The sequence below is a fragment of the Micrasema longulum genome, unplaced genomic scaffold (assembly GCF_059751315.1).
Source record: "Micrasema longulum isolate JH-2025_06_02 unplaced genomic scaffold, ASM5975131v1 h1tg000294l, whole genome shotgun sequence".
Taxonomy (NCBI): domain Eukaryota; kingdom Metazoa; phylum Arthropoda; class Insecta; order Trichoptera; family Brachycentridae; genus Micrasema; species Micrasema longulum.
The window spans coordinates 241,908-266,503 of NW_028277498.1; the positions used below are offsets into that span (position 1 = coordinate 241,908).

A 24,596-nucleotide genomic window follows, 5' to 3' on the forward strand; every position below is an offset into this window, starting at 1 on the left:
GAAATCGATTTACGTCTCATAAATAAATATGGCGTTTTATTTTAGTTCTTCGTGAATTGTTTTTAGTGAATTATTGTATTGATATTAATGTGTTATCGTGAAAATCTTTAGATTACTTGTTTAGTCCACCTTGATGGAAATTAAATCAGAAACTGTGGACAGTATTTTTGGTAAAATATTTTTATTGGGGTAGAAATGATCAACGGCGATTTGACAGGATCCCGTGGAAGAGGTCGGGGAAACTGGAATCAACCCAGTAATCCACCCAGGGAACTTCGTAGGCCCCACGGTACCAATGCAAACGAAAATCCTGAAAGCGGAGGTAAAAAGATTTTGTATATATTTGTTTTCTGTAAATAAACACCTACATACGTGTCATTCGGTAACGTTTTTCGCACGTTTTTAGTAATAATATGTGTCTACGCGAGTATTGCTTCATTAAAAACAATTTAGAATGTAAGTCGAGCGAAGACCCAAAAAATATCGAAATGTGGTTGATTATAATTATCTCAACATTATGAGTTGTTTCTGTATTATCCTTACGTCGGAGGTTATTTTTTACAGAGGAAAAACCTAAATCAACGCTTTCCGCCGAAGCTAAAGAATGGTTTCCGCCGAACTATGTTGCACCACCGTCCCAGAACCAGAACTCCTATCCTCGTCAAGGAACTATGGTCTACCATAATAACCAGAGTAACTACCCGCACACGGATAATAGTTTCTACGCCGCTCAAGGAGGGAACAATTACCAGAGGGGCTTCGACCAGTACCACTACCGGGCTCCGCGATACTCGGCCCAGGAGCGTATAAGACACATTCCACAGCAAAATGAATATGACCTACAGGTAATTATTTATCTATTAAAGCGAACAACAGAACACATGGTCTCTTTATGTGTTGAAAACTCACATGGTTGATAAAGATAGTGAAATTCCTTCCTTGGTGCAGGCTGTGTTTGAACATTTAATTTTGTATTCTGCATAATAGCACATTAGTAACGATTAAAGGAAACCAAAGTAATTTCATTGTTTCTCTACTTAAAATTTAACCTTAAAATATTCCAATCAGTTTATACATAATTTAACTTTGTTTAAAATCACTCATAATATTAAGACAATCCAGTTTTCAAAACACAACTATTTCTTTGTCACGGTCATCTTATGCTGTGTGCTTAAACCATCCATCATAAATATTTTTAAAAATATTTTAAACTAAATTAATCCACATACTTAATTCTAAGAAATGCAAAATTTGTGCTTGAAATATTAAATTATGTTTTTAATTGCCTTTTGAAGTACTTAAATTAGTCTCCTCTGAGTGGTGATTAATTATTTTCCATTTTTCAAATATATCTGTGGCTTTGATCTATCGGATTGCATTTTTATTTTGCCAACATTTTATGGAGGGTTGCTGTCAATTTTTAAAAATATGTAGTTAATTATTTTATGTACTCGTGCATATTTATATGGTAATGTTTTTTATTGATATTCATTATATACACGTCAAACAGTTCATTATAATGCAACAAAATGACTGAAAAATTACTCTCCTGGAATATTGCAATTTACAACATTAGCCTTTTTATATCCAAGCCAAATAATATTATAATAGTGGTCATTTTGATTTAAGTTTTTTTTTTTTAATTAGTTACAGCATTAATTATATATTTCAACATAGTTTATCCATGATATTTCCTTAAATTTAGTTCAGCAATAATAATAATAATAATAATTGTGGATAACTTATATAGCGCCATTTTTGTAATATAATACCTCAAGGGCGCTTTACATAGTGATTCTATTGTTAAATAAATTTAATTGAAGCTTTTAAATTTGTATTTATTTATTTATTTATTGTGGATAACTTATATAGCGCCATTTTCGTAATAAAATACCTCAAGGGCGCTTTACATGGTGATTCTACTGTTAAGTTAATTTAATTGAAGCTTTAAATTTGTAATTTGATTAAAATAATTTATTTTGTTGTCATGTGCTACGAATTTATTCAAATGATTTAGAGAACAAGTGGGTTTTAAGTTTTTTCCGAAACATCACTTCACTTTCACAGCCTCGCACCTCTGCTGGGAGAGCATTCCATGCCATAGGGCCTGCGACCGCAAATGCGCGCTTACCAAATTTAGTGCGCTGTTTGCGTAGAGGTATAATAACTTTTCCTCTCGCCGTAGACGTAGCTGATCTAAGCGTGAGACGTCTGTCAGCTAGTTCATCTGGAATGCATAGTTCCCTTAGATATTCCGGAGCCGAGTTGTGCAGTGACTTATACATAAGCCAACAGAGTTTGTATTCGACCCTCTGTGGAAAACGTAGCCAGTGTAGTTCCCGAAGTAGTGGAGCAATATATTTCTTGATTGATCGAATTGTTTGATACATTACAATATACCTACCTACTTGCATTTGGCTGAATTTCAAACTGTTTTTAGTAAACATAAATTTATAAACAACTAAAACGACAATCAGCCCCTACATCCAAACAGCCATCAAGAAGTATTATTTGTTTGTTGGTAATGATATTCTGCTTCAAATCATATTTATTTTGGATTATTAGTATTGTGACTGAAGTTGAAATTATAGAGTTGATTTTTCACATACAGGATAGCATCGCACAACTGATAAGTGTGATGTGTGAAGTAACATTCAGTCCGGGAAGATTTGCCATCTTATCTGGTCCTTTAGTGGACCAATTCTCGGAGACGTTAGATGACCTGCAGCAAACTCAGCCATTAGTTGATGCCATTGTTAATCAGGTATTCTAATTGTTTATTATATTGTTATCAACTGATCGAGGGTCAACTCTTCAGTAATTTAATTATGCCCACATAGAAGGGTATACGTGTTTTTTTTTTCAATTTAATAAAACAATAAAATTTCACAAATTTTGATCTTTCAACATTTCCTCTTAAAATTCTATCCTTGTAGCATAATCAGTAGACAGCAGTTTTTGTACTCTTTGTATGTTATGCGGGTGCTTTCGACGTCTTCGATACACTATTATTTGATAAAATATGAGAATTTAATGATAGATAGAACTACTTGTGTTTTTTTTTCTCCAATAACATTTAAGAATGTATGAATATAATATTAAGATATTCAACAAATGAAAAAAAAAACATTTTAAAAAGTTAATATTTATCCCAAAAAAAAAAACGACAACATTGGCTTAAATCCGCTTAAAAAAACAATAAAAAAATTGTATCTCAGAAACGGTTCACTACTTATTAAACACATTTGCCTTTTTTTTACAGCCCTTGGGGTTTTTTAACCCCCTACATTTTTTATACACCATTTTACTTGAAATAAAACTGTTTTTTGTTTGTTTACGTTTTTATGGTAAATACTACCAATTTGATTACAATATTTTGAGTTTGTCCAAACTTTTGTAGTCATGAACTGGATTCAACCCCCAAGGGAACTGTTAACATTAATACATTACAACAGATATGAAGAACATTTTGGAAAAGGGAATATAGAAGTCTTGGCATATATAATTTATGACCTATCATTGGCTGGTTCAAGTGGTCACTGCACACTGCATAACATTCACCATTATGCTTATGTTTGAACATCTATATTTTTTCAATTCTTCCCCTCCGTCCGTTGATGTGTGTGACTTCACACAAAGAGCTGAAACCTTTAGATGCCTAGACTTCTATATTCCCTTTTCTAAAATGTTCTTCATATCTGTTGTATTATGTTAACAATTCAATTACATAAGGATTGTGAAAATAGTAATAATTTTGACGATTTATTCAACACCTACAATTCTGCAAACACCGTACGGGTATTAAATTGTATTAATAAAATTATTGTTTTTGTTACAGCATAAATAAATAATTAAACTTTATGATTGTGGTAAATGTCATGTATTTATGTTTATTTTCCCCTCGTATTGTAATTTGATTTTGATGCACATGTTTTTTATAATAATCTAACATTAATATTTTAATACATGAGATTTGAACATGCTGTATCATAATAATTTTTGCACAAACCTAATTAATTAGCTCACATGTTTGATTTAAATATATATATATATTTACAAACTACATACATTTTGTTGTGAATAGAGTAAATGCCAATTTGAATAATATTTGATTGAATGTTGTCTTCTAGGCTATTGGAGAAGCAAATTTCCGTTACAACGGAGCTAGACTTTGCACAATGTTTGATAGTGTTGAGCCACGACCACATGCACCCTCAGTATTTAGAACCTGTCTTTTAGAAAGGTATTTATTGATCAGTTTATCTCATTATACAACTGTTTTTGTTTCAATTAATAAATACAATCTTTTAAAAAATATACCTGGTTGAGTTAAACGTCCTATTTAGACTCATATTGTCAATCCCTAGAAAAAATCAATTATTCTGGTTTTTGCATTTTATTTTTCAAAAATAATCATGTATACTTAATTCATTACATTAATTAATGTTTCCAGATTGTAAATTATTTTGTATTTTACAAATTAGTGTATTTATTTTAATGGAAATCCTGCTTCAAGTGTTAGCGTTTGTATTATGTATTTATAAAATAAACGTTTAAACACTAGGCACTGTTCATCTATTATAAAAAAAATCTTTTTTGAAATTTGAAGTACACATTACATATCTTACATACTATTTAATTTTGTCAGATGTTGCGAATTGATCTGGTCCAACAATAAAAATAACAATGCTTTTTTTCCCAGATGTGCTGCTGAAGAATCGAAAATAGTTGCTGGTGGTGATTCTGAAGACAATATATGTGGTTTTGCAATGTTTTTAGCGGAGCTTTATATGCAGTTGGATGATCCACAGGTATTGTTTTCAGATTTTTAGAAGTATGATGCACAATTCTAAATCAATATATATAAACTTCCTCATTTCTGACTAGAATTTATTATTCCACGATAGTTTTCCACTTTGAAAATGTTTGCAGTATGACTATTGTTTTTAACTTTATTTTTTTTGTGTTAATTTCTTGTTTTTTTCATTTGTATTTTTTTTTTTTTAGTTTGGTGCGATCTGATCTGTTTATAAATTTTAATGAATAAAAAAAAAATTAATTAAAAAAAAACTCAAACCCCTCAAAGATTTGTCTAAAGTACAATATTTTTTAGTTTTTGCATCGGACCAAGTGTTTGAGCATAATAAATAGTTGCCTTTGTTGGGACGATGATTACATAAATGTAATATTTATGTTTTATTTGCATTAATAAAAAATAAAATATTATTGTTTATTATTTTTCAAATAAAATAATTCAAAACAAAATTAAAGAATCATATAAACACGTTCTATCACAATTTCTATGATTCATCGATTCTTTTAATAAAATATGTATTTTTTAAATTATAAAATCTTCAAAAAAATACTGTAATATAAATAAAATAAAAATTGTGTAACAAACTTTCTCTCTAAACACGTGCATCTTTCTTTCTCTATTAGAGAGGTAGAAACATTAACCACGAAGATTCTTTGATATGCTCTACCCCTGACCTATTTCAAAGTGAATGAGAAAAAGTTCTGATACTTATTTTTCAACATAGTCCCCCTGGACTTGTATGCACTTCTTCCACTGATAGTCTAACATTTCTATGGCTTCCTGGTAGAACACTTGTCCCATCCCGTCGACCACTCATCCACACAGCACATGACCTCATTGTCATCCAAAAATTTCTTTCCATTCAAATGTTCCTCTAGTTTTGGGAATAGCCGGTGGTCACTGGGAGCTAGATCAGGCGAAAATTGTTGGGTTTCAACCAATTCAAACTCAGCTTTGTGAATAGGCGCCATTGGCAATGACGCCTTGTGTGCTGAGTATTGTCCCGATGAAACAGCACCCCCCTTTCCCAGCTTTCTCCTCCTTTTTTCTTTTATCGCCTCTCGTGATTTCAGTATCAGCTTAGCGTAATAGGAACCTTTTACCGTGGCTCCCTTTGAGAGGTAGCCTTTAAGCAAACACCCTGCACCATTCCGAAAAACGAAAAACTGAGGTCATGACCTTGCCGGATTATGTTTGGACCCGAAACTTGCAGGGCGGTGGAGATCCCCAGTTTCTATATACATCAAATCGACTGTTCAACTCAAAGTAGGTCAAGAGTGGAGCATATCAATCAACCCCCGTATATCATATAAAAACATTATAAATCGTCGATGATGGTTTTCTTTAATAAATATTTTTTTATTGATAACAAAAAGAAAATATAATTTTATTTTTAAAAAATATTTTAGTATATTTTATTGAAACTAAATTGTACAATCTCGATGAGAAATAAAAAATATACTTAAGAAAGAATGTTCACCTACAGATAATGCCGGCACAATGACAATATCTATATGTAAAAAAAAGTCAATCGTTTTTGATAAAATATTTTTTTTTTTAATACAATTTTGCCTTTATCAATATTTGCGCTAAATTTCCTTACACCCGATGTATGTTTTATGTAAGAATATGTTTTCAGGGAGGACGTATTAAAGCTTTGGCGGAAAGTCTTTGTAATGTATTAAAGCATTTACTCACAACACCTAATAACCAGAGTACTAAAGCAGTTTGTCAGATACTCAAGGTATGTTTTCAATACATCTGTGTTTATTTTATGCATACATTAATGAATATTAGCTCTGCCAATGTATTATTGTTTAAATAAGGATAGAAATATGTTTAAATTATAAATATGTTATTTAAATTAATTAGAAATCGTACCAAGAAATTGATTCAACAATGTTACGCAAAGTATATAGAAAATATTCGAGAAAATTCAACAGGGAACACAGGTAGCATATTTTAGTTTTTTAACAGCCGTTCTAAAGTTCCATCGGGTTTACTCGATAAAACGTATAGCTAAGTCTCAACAGATTCCGGAATTGTAAAAAAAATTGCAACCGGCGTAAGAGAAATTAGCGCACTGTTTACTGATTACTTCAAATCTGTATACAATGTAATTCTTTTACATTTTCGCAGCAGGATATTATGGGATTTTAAGTATGGTAGAGTCTCTCTCTTATCGTCTCGTATTCTCAAAAAATGCATTTCATTGAATATCAGGAAGGGTGCTGGGCCAGATGGTCTGCCTCCTCTTTTTATAAAAAATTGCTTCGAAACTTCAAATAAAAAACCAAATATATTGTTTGAAAAAATATAAAAATATTTTTAGTGAAATCATTGAAAATCATTTGTTCCTAGCTTACTTGGAATTCAGTTCTATAGTATGGTCTAATTATAACATTAATATAATGTGGGTTTTTTTTATTTTTATTTCTTCGTTTTTCCTTACAATAACAAAAATACACTTTAGAAAAATACATCTTAAAATTAAGCTATAACATAAATTGGAAAAAATGCCCACAAAGACTTCAGTGTCTGAGCGTGGGCCATTCCTTTTTACTAATAAGTTTATAGAATATAAATATGGTATGACATGAGCATGAAAAGAAAAGAAAACTAAAAGAAAAACATTGCATCGGTTCAATGTAAATTTTTAACATCGATAATATTTAGAAATGGATTAAACACTTATAATTAACTACTGTCTAGAATACTTTCTCTTATTTCGGTTTAAAGTACATAAGAGTTTTGGCTGATTTATTATTCTTGCCCAAAACAATATCTAACTATATAGATGCCCATGATATCCTTGCTCAGATTAACCTTAATATACCTCGCCGTAACCTGCGTACCAATGCTGTTTTTGCTGTGAGAAATTTTAGAACCAACTTCATTTTGAAAACACTTTTTAATTTTTATCTTCAAGCCCTGTAAATGTCTAGACTTCCATATTCCCTTCTCAAAAATGGTTTCCCCCCTCTGTTGCAATAATTTAGATTTATAGAAGCAGTTTTACTAAACCAAACCATGTTTATTTTTCATATATTGTGACTTTTTTCTAACAAATTGAGCGCTAAAATCGATTGACACAATTGTGTGATATATATAACTTTTTTATGCTGAAATTATAGCATAAAATCGCTTGTTAGTTCATTTAAATTAGGTACCTATTTGTGAATTACTGTGTTGGAGGTAGGTACCTTTTACCTATGTACCTAGTACCAACTGATTGCTTCCCTAATCGAAAACTGTGTTATTCTGCTGAATTTTTACTTGTGATAAAAACGCTTAACTACTCAGTAATGTAAAGGAGTAAATATATTCATGAATATTAAAGTGATATAAAAACTGATGAAAAATGTTGTTACAGGTTTACAATGATTCGAAATAAGCAATAATAACTTTTATGCGTTGTTTGGTGAACTAACGTTACTTAGGAAGAAATATTTTAAAATGTATTCGTTTTTGTCATTATTCAAAAAGTAAAATTGTTTTATTTCAACACAAGTAACGATAATTGAATGTAAGAAAAAATGTTTACCCTGAATATTTAATAATATTATAATAAAGGTTTTCAATCACTTAGCGGAAACCGGAATATCTGAGCGCTTGTTTGTCAGCAAGGAAGGTTGGGGTTGGGGTTTGAGTCCTTGCCATAACCACCTTTGTTTTGCAATTACATACATATTTTTACAGTGGATAAGTATTTTTTTCAATAAAATATTTGTGTTAAGTTGGAAAATATTTTAACTGTGCTTTTAATGACTACAAGCACCATCCATGTTATGGATTTTTGGAGCCCATTGCAAGTAAAGTGAACTAACTGGCATTTCAAATGTAAAGTAAACTCATTTCTGTAATCAGTATAATTACTGGTTCTTTATGTGCAAAACATCTATGCTAATTAAAAATCTCAAAACAGTTTGATTACAGAAGTTTCACCATTTTGTCAGTTCCTCGACTTCAACCGTAATGGTCTCATATTGCCTTCTCAGGAATGTTCTCCATGTCTGCTGTAATATCTCTCAGCGGAATTAAATGTTGAAATTTGCCAATATTTCCAGCTTTCGGGTCTGGCCCTGGATGCGGACTGTGCGTCGCGTGTGGAGGAGCTGTGCGTGGCGCTGGCGGCGTGCGAGCGTGCTGGTGTGCAGACTTTCCTGGTGCAGACAGTCCTGAACTTGCGGCGCGACCGCTGGGGATCCGCTCGCTTCGCCGAGATGGCCGACAGTGAACCGCAGCCTCCCCCGTCCCGCCATGGTAACACTCAACATACGTACGCCGGTGTGCAGACCCTCCTGACGCAGACCGCTGGAGATAACCTCTCTTCGCCAAGATGTCGGACAGTGGTGGACTCTATCCGCCCGGACACTGACAAAATATTAAAACTAAAATTGTTATTTACATATTATTGTGTTGACAAAAATAAGAAACATTCTTTTCCCTCTCTTTAGCGATTTACGCTGTGTCCCTTCAGAATTGCAATTTTTCACTTACCTTATTAAGCTAATCCTACAGGTTATTTTGTAACTACAAAATTTGACCTTTGTAAATTACTGCTTCGTGTGCCCATCCAGCGACCGTGAAATATTGCTGTGTAAAACATATTTTTAACTAAATTTATTGTGTCAACCATGTTTGGAATCCAACCAGAGCACTCGAGGGTACTGACCATTAGACCATGGGGCGGACAACATTGAAATACGTCATGCACTATAAATTTATTTTTTTTTCGATATTTTTTTGTCTTTATTGAGCCACTATAAAATAAATCCATTATGTAACTGCTCTTTGTTTTCGAGCTCAAGTTAATTTATTTTTCAAAATTAATTATTTCGAAACCCGGTGGATGCTTGCTTTCAGCGGATTAATAATCCATTCAAGTAAAATCTTCCTCTTTAAGAGAACTCACTTAAAAGGCTACACAAATTCTCACCCATTAGTACCAACACTCATTTGTACAAGCATTATTGCTACCCATTCTAGATTACATTGATGTTTCCATGACTGATTTAAGCTGCAAACTATTTGATAAACTCTTAACGACTTCAGAATACATGCAATAAATCTATATTTTGTCTAAGGAAACATGATCTGACTATCGTACACAACCGAAATGGCTAAAAATTAAGACAGCGTGAGACTATCACACCCTCTCACTTCTGTTCATCGTAATTCATAGTCCCGATGCTCCTATGCATGTATCTCCATGAATAATTTCAACACTTATCAGTTCATGGTTTACCTTTTTGTTCTTATTCTCACAAAGCATCCTCTTGATTCCCATCCACAATTCCTCCTTTAATGCATATAGTGTACATGCAGTTCGACTGTGGAATCATTTCTCATCCACTACAAACACTGAAATAAATAAAGATGTCTTAACATAAAAAACTTTATAAATAAAATATTGTTTCATTAATGAAATTTTCAGTGCCTGTAGCCATGTCAGCTCAAGGGGAGAATGGATGTAGCCGTCCTGCAGGCGGCGGGGGTGGAGGAGGAGGAGGAGGAGGAATATTCTACCTCCCAGATGGACACAGTCTCACTAAAGAAGAGGCGGCCTTCCTACAGCGTCACCTGCCCAATACGGATACGGACCAGCCCATATCTGACGAAGAGGAGGAAGTCCCGTAAGTATAATCAAACACCAATCACATGAAACATGATAGCCCATTTTATTTCAGTGGACTACTGCACTCCATACTGCCTTTTAATTTCTCAAGCTTTTATCTCTACTGAAAATCTACACCCATGGACAAAAAGTTCGCGCTCGTAATAAAATTCTGAATTAAAAATATTCCTTATCTGCTTGGATTTTTTAAAATACATCTGGTAGATCTGATGACTAAGTAATGTTTCCAAGTAAAATATAAAAATTAAGGCTTAGGATGTACGTATTTAGAAATAGGCTTTTTTCTAGGTAGTAGCTCCGCTATCATTGTTTTCATACCCGACATAATGAAGAAGCTCCATGGTTTTTTATTTTTTTTCTTATTTGTTAATAGACTATTAAACTAAGCCAAAAATTTTTTTTTACATTTTTATGTATCGTATTATCAGCACTGATTTTTTTTTTTTTTCTGAAGTTTTTATTTCTGAAATTACTTCGCATGTGATGTCAGAGGTTCTCTTCCGTTTATTCTGTCAATTCTGCCGATTGGTCTATTTACAGTAAGTAAACAGGATATCTTTTGTGAAAGAGCTGTGGCTCTCTTATCATTGATCGAATAGTGACGTCGTTTAAAGTAGTTTATTTTTATTATTTTTCTCGTTCATTTTCAAGAAACTTACCCTTACAATTGAATGCTCTAATTTTAAGACAAAGTCCGCGCACGAAAACATTTTTTGTGTCCAATTTCTGGTAGGCTGAAGTTCCTCATTGATTTATGGTACTGTGGAAAACAGAGGAATATAAAAATAAAACTAGTTTTTCGGGATCAACAGTATTTTAATATACATATTGTTATATCGTCTTTGCTCTTAATCATTAAAGAAATTCTTTTTGGCATCGACAAATATAAATTATTTATAATATCCAATGATATTTCATATTCCCAAACATGGTTGATGATTTCAATAAATTCTTTCCGTTACTTCGTATTTTTTTTGTTTTATTCTTCTTTTATTTTCTATCGGATTAAGGTCCTGGCTGTTTCCAAGCCAACTCATTGATGTACCTCCAAAGTTTTCTTTCCATCTGGACCAAACGCATTAAATTTAGATTCATCAAAGAATATTACTTGTTGCCAATTGTCTAATACCAGCATTAGTAACATCAACTCAAGATATAAGGAGTGGAAAACTGCTTGCTTTAGGAGTACTTGTTTTGGTGTAAAAATGCATCTATGACTACACATCTATCCAAATAAATTTGACCTTATAATCTAAGCGTCTTAGGTAGAGGAGAAAATATGACCATGTTACTTCTATAATTTCTTACAGCAAAACAGAATTGGTGCAAATATGTTTTCAACACATTTTGTTTGTTTATAAATTTATTGTGATTGCAGAGATGATTCTGATGGAGAAATATGGGAACCTGAAATGGATGCCGAGCAAAGGGCCGACTTCTTGGAGTTCCTTAAGATGTCTAATCAGATAACTCGGTAGACCTTATAAAGAGAATTAGGCCTACATCATAAAAAACATGTATTTTATCGGTGCAAAGAATAAACGTCATTTTTATTTGTATGTAGAATGTGGAATTATTTTCCCAATAACCGACACTCAAGTGATTTTCAATTAAAAAATTTCAATATAATATTGTTTTTGAATTTTATCAGATTTTTGAAAGTATATTTTTGACATTAGTTTTTTAAAATAATGAATTATGTAATTTTGTCAGAAATTAAATCAATCATCAGCTAGGTACATATACTGAAATAAAGCATGCCATTATATTAATAGTGTGAAATAGTTTATGAAACATGGCATTAGAATTAATATCTTTCAGCTATGTATTCCCGTGTATATTTTATCAGTGAATTACACTTGTTAAATTTGGACTTTTTTATTTCTTGTCAATACAAATTTCTGTTCGATCTTCCTTCCATGTTTTACTTTAATTATTAATAAAGATGAAAACACTGTTTTATAATAACTTTTGGTTTTTATTTACAAATCTTTGAGATTTTTATGTTCCTACACTATATTTATTATTTTATGATAATTTGCTTTTGCAGTTGTAACCAGTGACTATATAATGGCTATATAATGCATGATTAAATACTGATAAACCAAAGCCGCTGCTCCAGCACATCTAAAAGAACTATGTATTCCAGATTAAATACCTAAAAATAATCTCACGCTTTGTTTAGCTACATCATCAGCATTTGGGAACAATTGGGAAATTGTACCTGTACCTGTGTATAGCCGGTACACTAAAATTTTTGAACCCATATCCTCAGTTGCAGACTATGGGGAATGCTTTTTATTTAGACAACTTCTTTGCATCTTCGTATTGATAAAACGATTACTTAGTTGATTTCTAGAGTTTTTCTCAAAAATATTTCGGGTATATCCATTTCTTTTGTAGATTAATACTTACTGAATTTAAGCTTATTGGGATTTTATCAAGATCTATCTAAAATTCAACACATGAGAAAAAACTAAATTTAAGAAAAAATAATGAAACGAAATTTGCTACCGGGGTTGGATCACCTATCTTGCAGTGGAGAGCGGTGAGTTTTTAGATATTTAAGCTGTATAGAAAGAAGGGTGAGTGCTGGCAACAGGGTTCACTAAAATCTACTTTGACAAATAAATGATGGTTGCAGAAAGGAAGAAATTTTATTTTAATAAATTTAAAGAAAATGTCCGTTATAAATATATCATAAATGAAACAATCATAAAGAGTGACATAAAATTAGAAACGAAAAATGGATGAAATGGTGTTTTAAACCAAACATGATGTGAATTTATTTAACAGAAAAATGTAAACAATGATTTGAGTTTTTCTTTTTCCTATATCATATAGTAAGCGCCATTTTTGTCAAATTAGAATTTTTTTCTATACCTGGGTGCTATTTTGAACCACTTTTACGGCACGAAAAAACAGTCTTCTCATGTATTTTGTACGTAAATACACGAGATAATACGGCCGCGAGAGCATTTGGAATACCAGCCCTGGTGGTATAGCACAATAAGTCCTAGATATTATAAAACTGCTAAAATCTTTATAGATTTGATTTCTATCTACCATCTTAGATGCATGCAATTCTATATGTATATAATACTCTAGACTACTAAATTATCATATATTTTTTAGGTCCTATGTAGTCGTATGTACATGATTATTTCCCTTTAAATGTTTGTTTATGAAAACTAACACAATTTTCAACTTCATTATTTATATTGGATTCGTCAGATGCTGATGATGAACAAAATAATAAATATTATTTTCCATCTTACATGGACACCGAATCAAATTATTCATATCGTAAATCATTATTTCACTACAGAAACATCCTATCATCTGTTGTAATACCAGAATCAGAGGACAACTGAAAAATTTCTACAGAAATCGGCAAGGGAAGAAAGCAAATAAGGTGACAACCTAAATAAAAATGCAATAAACCACTACTACTACCGTCACGCCATTTCTCCGTAGGGGTAGGCAGAGAGAATGGACCGCCACATACGTCTATCCTGGCATACATTCCTAGCTTCTTCCACATTCATACATCTTGTCATACATGTTCTTCGGTTCTGTCTGGTTTTGACATGACCAGATTTAAGATTTTGGTTTATCTGATCATGCCACGTCTTCCTTGGTTGTCCTCGTCTCACGTTACCGTTCATTTTCGCCATACATGCTTGTTTTACCATGCTTTCGCCGTCCATTCGTTTTACGTGACCAAACCATCTCAGAGACCCTTTCTTAATCTTATCAATTATACTTGACTCAGATTTACACTCTCGCCTGATTTCATCATTCGTAACTCTGACATACATTGATTTCCCACACATTTGTCTAAGAGATCGCATTTCAACCGCGTTTATTCAGCTTTCATCCTTCCTCTGCCAGTTCCATGTTTCACTTCCATACATAAGTGTTGGGACTAAAACTCCGTTGTGCACTGCAATAAACGTTTTTAAAAATCTGCAGCGGGATTATCTTACATCAGTAATAATACTCAAGTAATTTCTGCTAAAGTAATTGAGGCACCATGCCATTGTCAGTTATGTTATCTTAAAATGTCAAAAATTTCACATATTAAAATGTTTAACTTTTGGAGTGTTGATTCGAGCACTAGCATAAAAACGCCATTTATTGTTTCACATGTGGAAGCAAAGCCAATCAAACGTAAGTGTTCAGAATCTGACACAGAAATGAATAATATGCATAAAATTGTACTTTGTACAAAATATACATATTATTTTAGTCTCTAATTAACCCTGAAAAGGCAATGTGTTGCTGAAATTAGTCAGTTAAAATTTTAAAAATATAGTGGAGCATAAAAGACAAAGTGATTTTTATTTTAATCTATTAATTCTACATAAAATAAATGACAAATAGATGACACAAACTGCACAGGACTTTGATTAAAAGTAAGTGCTTCAAACATTAAAAATATTATAAAGCCATCTTCATCTCTAGGATATTCTCTGGCTCCATAGCTACAGAATATCCTAACCATAAATTATTAAGCTCTTTTCTTTTTTTTTGTTGTCAAAAGCAATATCAAAGCATTGTTTCATCCTCACAATAAAACATTTTTGTGAACATTTCCTCACATTTTATTGAAATATATCTGATTTTTTAATCAGAGGTTCACAGTCCTAACATAATTTTTATGTTACACTTCTTCGGAGGCATACAATCCTATGTCCTCTAAGTATTTAAATGGCAAATTTAGCGAATTCATCAAGTCATAGTAATCCATACATATAATTTTAGGGTATATCTCGTAAACCAATTTTAAAAATATGTTTTTATTATAAAAAAGAAATTAAATTTGGTAATTGGAATCGTTTAATGCTTCATCTGAAAAAACAACAAATGGGGCATAGGATTTATACCTCTGACATACAGATGTATTGTTAAATATTATCAAAGTAAAAAAAGGGTAAGCAGCGAATAATCGCTTATACGAGAATAAACAATTGGCCCCTGCTATCTTGAGTGTTGTTTGCTGCATACAGACATTAATGTATGCAGCAAAAGGAAGGATTAAAAATCACATGTAAAGATATTACTTTATTTTACATTTATTCTAAAATTTAAAAAACCGTATTATTATAATATCTACATAAAACAATATAGACTAAATTTCATTTTCGTTCGTGTACAAATATAACAATATATATACAAATTTATCTACACAACACAATATTTTACATCTTTTTTTAAAAACTATTATGTATTTAATTGTTAATGTGCCAACACAATCGAAATAGTTGGCAAATAACATATTTGAATTTTTAAACGAGCAGAAAGGATAACTCTAGTTTTTTTTATTGTGTTAATTTTTTTTAAATCTTGTTAATAAATGTGTAGGTGGGTTTGATAATATTGTGCGTTCCAGGATATCAAGTTTGGTTAGTTATATGAATATAAGGAGCAGTCAAATAAAGGTACTTACATAAATAAGAAAGGTCGTTGCAATAAATCCATAAAATTTAATTCCATCTGATCACTTTTGTAAAGCGCCTTGATGTTATTACAAAATTACACTATTTGAGCTAAAATTTTTCAAATTGCTTGAATTTTTTTTTCATAATTTTAGGATGGAACTACAAAACATCGATTAAAATGAGAAGCATTACTATGCTAAATTAAGTTGACATTTGATAGTTTGAAATAACTACAGGTTAGGAAAACTTGAGGTTTGGAAAAACGGGCCGAGTATAAAATTTTGGCAAAGGGCTGCACAATATCTACACGTATAATGACACAACGAAGGTGTATACTAAATACTAAACGATTCGCCACATCCGCATGTCCCTTTGATATTTGGATTGTTGAATATGAATTCAGAAGACAGTTTATTTTCCACATAATCCATTTCTGTGCCTAAAACGAAAATAAGATAACTGTTAAAAAATAAAAGAAACAGATTTTTTTTTTTCATAATTTAAGATATTATACTTACCTAAAAGTGATAATTGAGCTTTTTTGTCAATTATAATAGTGACTCCGTCTTGTTTTACTTCCTCGTCCATTTTATCTTTATTTTTTGTAAAATCCAAGGTGTAAGATAGACCATTGCAGCCTCTCTGCTTAACTCCAACTTTGAGGCCAATAAATCCTTTTTCTTCGTTCTTATTCATTATTTCTTTTATTTTGTTGACAGCTGTGGGTGTTAGAGTGAGTGCAGCACGAGAAGGAGTCATCCGTCTATTGATAGCACGCACTGTTGCAGTTGCCACAACTCTTGTAGACATCTTCGTAGTATAGATTGTGAGCTCGAAGAAACTGAAAGAAAAAAAAACAGATTTATGCAATGATAACTATTCTTCAATGATAAGTAATAATATTTTAAGATTAAATAATTATACACGAGCAAATATATCGAGGCTATGACAGAATGCATTGAGTCAACAGTCTTATATATTTCAAATATTTTTTAAAATAGGTGCAAAATATTGATTTCAAATTTTATGCTTTGCCTAGAAATAAGTTTACTCTTTCAAAGCGTTAAAAAGAATTAAATAAAAGAAAATTGTGAGAGAAATAATGCGTTGAAATTATAAAAAGCTTTAAATGCGATTATTTCGGAACTTGTTTTAATGACTTCATGCATTCTATCAGTAAAACCTCGATATTATAACGCAACATAAAATTTGCCGAATCAATATATGGTTAAATTATACGTAATAATCATCGACCTATTAATACGGGTCAATGATAGTAATTTAAATATTACATAATTTTGAAAGCTTATATTTATCTTAACATAAATCAATTATTTTGAGCAATACATTTGCAAACAATTTTACCTTTAATTCAAAACGAATGGGCAGTTGTTACGGATGAAATTTGCATTTTTAATATTTTCATATAATACTGATATTTTTACCAAAGTTAACCTTCGTTACTTCTTTTGTCATTTAATGTTTCTGCTTTATTCGACCCATGACACGAAAAATATTGACATTTGCCGTTTGACACTGCTAAAGCAAAGATTATACTGATGATATCTGTAGTCTGTGATACTGACCACAGACTACAGATGTCATACTGACTTATTACTATACCTCTTCTAAAAAGGCTTGAGCATTAACAGCGCTTTTTGTGGTGGAATTTAGAACTCGCTTAAAGAGGCCGTGGGAGGGTGCTTACACTTATTTTTTTTCTGTATCTGGGTATTAAAATCATTCATAGAAAAGATATAACCTTAAATAGATTACAAAAAGATTTATAAAAACTTACCAAATTATAAATATTGCATTGTAATAAACAATCTGAAATATTCATACATTATAACTTCTCAAAATGGATGCATCGTACGATTATATTCTCCTTTCATTTTGATTCCGCAGAAGAAAACCAAAAATTTTCACGGAGTTCAATTTAATCAAGATTTTGCAATAGAAACAATAATAATGTAAATGACAATAAATTGTTATCGTTAGGTCCTGATAATTTACAACAAGATTCACACCTGTCATCTCCTACCTTGATAAGAAATGGTTTGACACAACTTACATATTGGTCGTTGATCTGTTACATATTGGTCGTTGATTCTACATTTTATCACGGTGATCCATTCCCGTTCTAGCAAACATTTTTTTTTTTCAAAGATTTTACTTTTCTTTAAATAATGGATAATTTTTGTATTAATTTTTTTATTAACTAGTTGAAAATTTACAATGGTATAAATAACAAATAATTACTCAAACCAGATTTAAATTTTGAAAAGGATTCAGACTCCTTTGTCATCTGATCAGGTAAATTAAAAATCTTTGGACCTACCACAGAGAAATGCCCCCTAGCCAAAATTGTTTTACTTTTTGGTATGTATTTTTTTTTCGGGCCACATACATATATTTGTAAAGTTACGCGGGCTGCAACATTATACTGGTATGACAAAAAAATCATGGAACCTCCCTTTTTTTTAGAAAACATTTATGAGATTTTAAAAAGTATAAGCTAAAACAGAATAATAATAGCATATATTGCTTATCAGCATACTGTTCGTAAAAAAAATATATTGGTAAAAAAAGTAAACTTTTAAAGTACGTGCATAGAATTAAGAAGAGTCCAGAAACCGCATACGCGCATCAAACAGAAGGCGACTAAACTACTCTTCAAAGAGTAGTTTTACATTTTGACCAATTAGTTTCTTTGTAGACGTCGCTCAGTACGCAACTCCCGATTCGAATTCAACTATGCCGTGTTGCGTCGTTTTAATATGTAGAAATACTGCTGGGATCTTAAAGAAACAGGATGGGATCACATTTCATGTATAATTAGCAAATGCATGTGTAACTAGCAAATGCATAACTTAAAAATTAAATTAATTTTCAATCGATCAGATTGTCGAAGAAACAAAATGGAAATTTTGTTAGTGTTGCAAGGATAGTAATTTTTATACCCTACTTTGCTTATCTAATAAGAAATAATGAAAATTGGACCTCGGATTAAACAACTCTGTGGTGGACATTTGCCAGAAATTATCTTCAAAACATCAAATATTATTGTACATGATATAAAAATATTTGTTTTATGTAAAATAAAATTTGTTTTATATTTTAAGTTTAAAGTTCATTAATTCAATTACTCTTATAAAATGACCTTTTACTTATCTACTCTGTTGTTTCAATCAATATTTCCACGTGCACAATAAAATTTTAGAGAAATTAATAGATTGCTTTTTTGACCTTACATTTGTGTTATAATTAATATGATTCTACGCTCCTTGACTCCTTCTGGACTATTCTTAATGCTATGATTTAAGTATTACCAAAAATCCAGTAAAAATAAATAAATGGATACAAGTTATAAGGAATAAGTAAAGAATCTGATTGAGATCCGCAAAAAAGGAATGCTGTTTGTAAACACTCAAAAACAAACTTTTTTATACACAAAAAACAACATTCTTCCATTTTTTTGTAGATGCATTCTCCTCAAATGCAACTCTGGTAGATCGATAAATAATACATTTATGCTCCTAACTTCTTTTTTTATAAATAAGATTAAAGATTTTCTACGAACGCGCGCAGCGCAAAGATCTACATTTCTCTGAAAACCACACGTAAATCGGTTAAGCCGTTTAGTTCAGTGATATCACACGTACAGAAGGATTATATACATAAAGATAACCTAAAAATATTTGACGTTTACGGTTGATGAATTAAAATTATGTCATTTTTATTTTTTATTTATTGTAATCAATTAAAACATATCTTGTTCAGCACTTAGAAAGTCACTATTATTGAGGTGATTCTAAACGAAAATATGAAACTAATTATTCATAGAGGGCGCTTTTATCGTTTTTTGGAATTTAATGGAAATTTTACAAAACTTGGATTGCGGAAACTTTACATTATATTGATTGTAAAAAATACCATAACAATATAATTTAGGTCCTTTTCACAAAATGGTGTATAAAACAAAAAATAAGAAAAAAAAAATTATCCATGAATAATTAGTTTTATATTTTCGTTTACTATCACCTTAACTACCGTTCACAGAAAACAAACATTATGAACAAAATTACAGAAAGTAAACTTCGATTTTATAACATAAAAATATTTAACATTTACCTCGAACCAGTCCGGTAATGAAAGAAAGAGATAGCGCTCTACAAAACAATTAAGGACACATGTGTATTCTCTATACAAAACGACCTATGTCTTCTACTATCACTTGCATGTTTTACAGTGTACTGAACAACGAAAGAATATAGAGTGGATTCATTAATAATTATTTAATTTATCAATAAGCAGGTAAAAACACGAAACAGTACACCATGAGGCTGACTATTTTCAGTTGATTTCTTTTAGCAAAATATTCACCCGCGAATAGAAACTAAATAGATGAAGCCAAAAAGGAAAATAAAAAATATGTGTCCACCCACCCTGATTTTACTGGACCGAGCGAATTGGCGCGATACGGGTAAAACGGGCCCGTTCGTGACAAACGCAATTAGCCATTTTTAGAATAATAATAATACTATCATGTATTTATTTAGCGGCTACGTCTCAGGTAAAAATCTTGCAAAGGTAAATCGAGTGGAGATTAATCGGCCTAAAATATGTAAAAATGATAATAATACAGTTATTTTATCAAGCGGTGTAGGTTTTTAAGCGGCATTCCGTAAAATTGATATATAATAATAGGGCATTTTATTCCAGTAAAATGGCTAAATAGTGCAGAGCCAATTCTACCATATAAAACAAATAATATTTAATTTAAATCTAACAATGTAGAGATAATTTACAAAATATGTAGAACATTTCAATAAAAATTAATAGATAAAAACTTCCTGTAAAAATTTAAGTAAAGTACAAAACAAAAATGGATAAAAAGAAACGAGTTGTAAGGAGAGAAAGAAAAAAAAAACAAATAATTGTTTTTTTGCATAAGTGAGATAAAATAAAATAAATTATCTTATATTATGTCCTTATGGTGGTCTTAGCATTTCCAGCCATCACTCGAACAGGGGTGAATGGATCCACTCTGCAGTGGCTTGGAGAAGTGTGTTATTGGAGCTTTTCAGGAGTTTCCATAGGCTCCAGGCTCTTTGGCGAAGTAGGGCAGTGAAGGTTTACCCATCCAGTTGTCAACATTTCCGAGGAACTGCAGTACCTAGGCAGTTCAAATAAAAGCCGTATAATTGTTCCATAGTTCCGCTGTATACATGGACGTCTTCAATGTCCTGATCTTCTTTACAATCATCAGTCAGTATGTGCCCTAGATACTTAACTGTTGAAGTTACCGTTAATCTATTGTTGTCCAGGAATACAGGTAGTGATGGACAATCATTTTTGATTAGGCAATCAGTCCATATTTTTTAAAGAAGTAAGAAGTAAGATTCAATCCGATATAATCTGTTTAAGAGTGTAAATATTAGAGGTATGTAGTTCGCAAACGACCCGGTCATACTGACAAGGTCTGAAATATTGAACTAGAGATACGTTTCTCACATCTCAGTCAGTTAGTTTGCGAAAAAAAAGAGCGCCGAACTAAATGTATCTTTTGTATCTCTAGTTCATTTAGTTAATTCATCAACCGAGATTGTGTCCTTATCTCTGTGGTTAGTAGGTAGATTAGGTACTAACCGATTATTTGCATGATGCAATGCAATTACATTCAATTTGATGCAGTTCAATTTAATAACCTTTTAATTTAATTTATTAGTAAATAAAATCATTTATCTGTTTTCTGCTGGTTTACAATATTATAATAATATCTAAACAACAATATTATAAAATCTATAAAGAAAATCATGTTGGTAAACCAGCCAAAGGTTTAGAATTATTTGTTTTATTCACCGCTCGTACACATACGGCTCAAGCAAACAAAAGAACTAAACAAACTAGAGACACGAAAGATATGAAGATACAAATGATACGAAGATGTGGAGATACGATGACCTAAATGAGCCGAATGAGCTAAAGATACATTCACTTAATTGAATTGAACTTAAAATATTCGGTCTCTTTAGTGATGCAGATCAATTGATATGTATCCTCTCGGTAACAGCGTCTTACATACATCTAGTAAATACGTAAATCTGCCAAGTCCGCTTTAGACAATTTTAATGGAGAGCAAAAAACTTCCAAGAATATTTATTACCGAAGTAGTACAGTTCAATAAAAAATGTTGGCCTATTTTACCAATATATACATAAATTAAAAATATATCCATGAATCATTAAAAATATTTATATGGAATTTTTAGAGATAGAAGATTTTCAGAAAAAATAAATAAAATCACACGCCAAATATGTGGCAAGGCAATACCATCCTCAGGCTTTGTAAGCAGTAAAATATCTGAAAAATTAAAGAGCACAGGATGAACATAATTTTTTGCCGAACTGTTGAAAAGTATTGCAACACAGGAAAAACATTTTTGAGAAGGAAATATGGAAGTCAAGGCATTTACAGGGTCAATGATATGTCATAAGTCCTGTAAATGCCTAGATTTACAAATTTCCTTCTCAAACTTTCTTCTCTCTCTGTTGCAATAAATTTCAGAATGCAGCTTTGTCTACAGATATTTGGACATGCTCAAAATATTGTCAACATTTACAACAGAGATGAAGAATATTTAAGAGAAGGTAATATAGAAGTCTAGGAAGTTATAAACTGTTGAAGTTAAAAATATTATTGTTAAGTGTATACAATAAGAAGTTTAGATGGAATTAAATACTTGGGAGTTCACATAACTAAGGATGGTGACATGCACAAAGAACTCACAACCCGCCTAGGAATTACTGGAGCAATGCATGCTGTCTGGAATAAAAAAGGTCAGAACGAAAGGCCAATTATTCAATTCTTGCATAATCCCAGTACTCCTATATGGGTGCGAATCCTGGCCCCTTACCAAAACTCAAAACAAAAAATTTGTTTTGGGAGTAAGTGCTTAAGTAGATTACAAGTTACAATGTGGTTCAATTTCATTACCAACATTTAAGTCCGAAAATGATTGAGCGCTCAGAGGGTGAGGCGGTGGACCTGTCTTGGACACATGCTGCAGATGCCTCTGGAGAGCCTTAACCCGAAGTGCCTCTTCTTTACACCTGCGGGTTCCCACCGTCCTGGAATGCTATCATTGTCAATTTTTCAGCTTTATTTAGCGGAACTAAGGGACGCGGAATTGATGTGGTTGGAGGCGGGGCTTTTGGCTAGTGATATGACTTCCTGGAGGTGTTTGGTGATGTCCTATATGGGCTGTGTAAAAGGGTTTTAAGTACATACATTATACCTCTTTAAGGTGGGTACTGACCGGCGTTACAGGGCGTAATGTAACATGTTACAAAGCGAGCATTCGTGCAGTCAGTATGGGGAAACTAGCGAGCAGCGAGCCGCTCGTTGCTCGCTCCAGTGCTCCACCCAGCCGTCGGTGTTTCGGCGAATCCTTCGAGTCTTACGCGATTTAGTCATTACGCCGCAGCGAGTCTTCACGAGTCTTGACTGCGAGTGGCAACGAATCTGGAGCACGGGAGAGCAACGAGCATGTTACACGGTTTTTAAAGCAAACGGCGTAACATACACGCTCGCTGCGAATGTTACATTACATCGCGTAATGCCGGTCAGTACACACCTTTAAATTTTTTTGTAAAACTAACAGGATAGCATTCATAAGATGCAAAATTAATGCCAACAATAAACATATCTCCAGTCTGTTGAAAAAGAGTAGAAAATAATTGAAGGCCCCGGTGTTCTATGTTCTTATGACTTTTCTCTTATGGTAATAATACTTTTGAAAAAAACAGTAACAGAATATCTTGATTTTAAAAGTGAATAGCCAATCACAAAACAAGATACTTTTAGTTTGTTGATTTTAGCATAAAAATCAAGTGTAGCTCCGATTTTAACTGCTTTTGGTTTGTTTTTTTTTAAAGACTAATGGGTATTTACAGCATAAAAATTAATTATCAAACTTTATATTTTCAGTCTACATTTCTCTCCTAGTTAATAAATATTGGCAGATTTTCCTGAATAATTTTTGAACACACATTAAAAATTACCACATTTAAAATTGATACATCAATAGCATAATTTCAATTGATTATTTAAAAAAAAAAAAATTAAATATAAAGACAAATGTCTTATAATTTTTTAAAAAAAAAAAATTAATTAAGCTTTATTTTGATTTACATTCTCATTTTGAATAATTTACATGAGCCCACAGGATGCATGATTTTACATTCTTAAGTCACTGGAAAGTAGATTAAAAAGTTATTCTTTCACGCAGTGTGTATTGAGTGATCACCAGTCTGTAAATGCCAAGGCTTCCATATTTCCTTCCTTAATGATTCCTTCATCCCTGTTGAGATATCTGTCCGATATTATTCAAGTTTAGTTTTTGATAATGGGAATTTAGGTATATTGTAATAGAGTAAACAGAAGTAGACCAAAAGAATTTATTACAGAGAATTTCATTACATATTATTATCGGAAGTAGAGAAATGCTGACAATGGATTCAAGTAAGATTTCTACAAAAAGAAGATTATAATACATCTGGCGTGAGCTTAATACTAGAAAATAAGTCTTCACAAAAGTGAAAAGACTGATAAAACACAAACATAATAATAAAACATATACATATAACAAAGCAACAATACAAATGTAAAATAATATAAATTAGAATAATGTAAT

The 24,596-nt window shown here is 31.7% G+C and overlaps 2 protein-coding genes across 2 annotated transcripts; one reads left to right on the forward strand and one right to left on the reverse strand.

The window, feature by feature from the left end:
- Positions 1-12,419, forward strand: Paip1 (Poly(A) binding protein interacting protein 1). The gene is made up of 9 exons (XM_088224544.1): positions 1-322; positions 565-845; positions 2,612-2,764; positions 4,131-4,243; positions 4,703-4,811; positions 6,456-6,560; positions 8,884-9,079; positions 10,254-10,452; positions 11,833-12,419. The coding sequence occupies exons 1-9, from the start codon at positions 196-198 to the stop codon at positions 11,930-11,932; spliced, it is 1,383 nt and encodes a 460-aa protein (XP_088080670.1). The 5' UTR covers positions 1-195; the 3' UTR covers positions 11,933-12,419.
- Positions 12,420-15,278: 2,859 nt separating this feature from the next.
- MagR (Iron-sulfur cluster assembly 1 homolog MagR) lies at positions 15,279-17,473 on the reverse strand. Its single transcript, XM_088224545.1, has 3 exons — positions 17,264-17,473; positions 16,417-16,739; positions 15,279-16,337 (listed from the first exon to the last, which is right to left on the reverse strand). The coding sequence occupies exons 2-3, from the start codon at positions 16,706-16,708 to the stop codon at positions 16,234-16,236; spliced, it is 396 nt and encodes a 131-aa protein (XP_088080671.1). The 5' UTR covers positions 16,709-16,739; positions 17,264-17,473; the 3' UTR covers positions 15,279-16,233.
- Between the last annotated feature and the right edge of the window lie 7,123 nt (positions 17,474-24,596).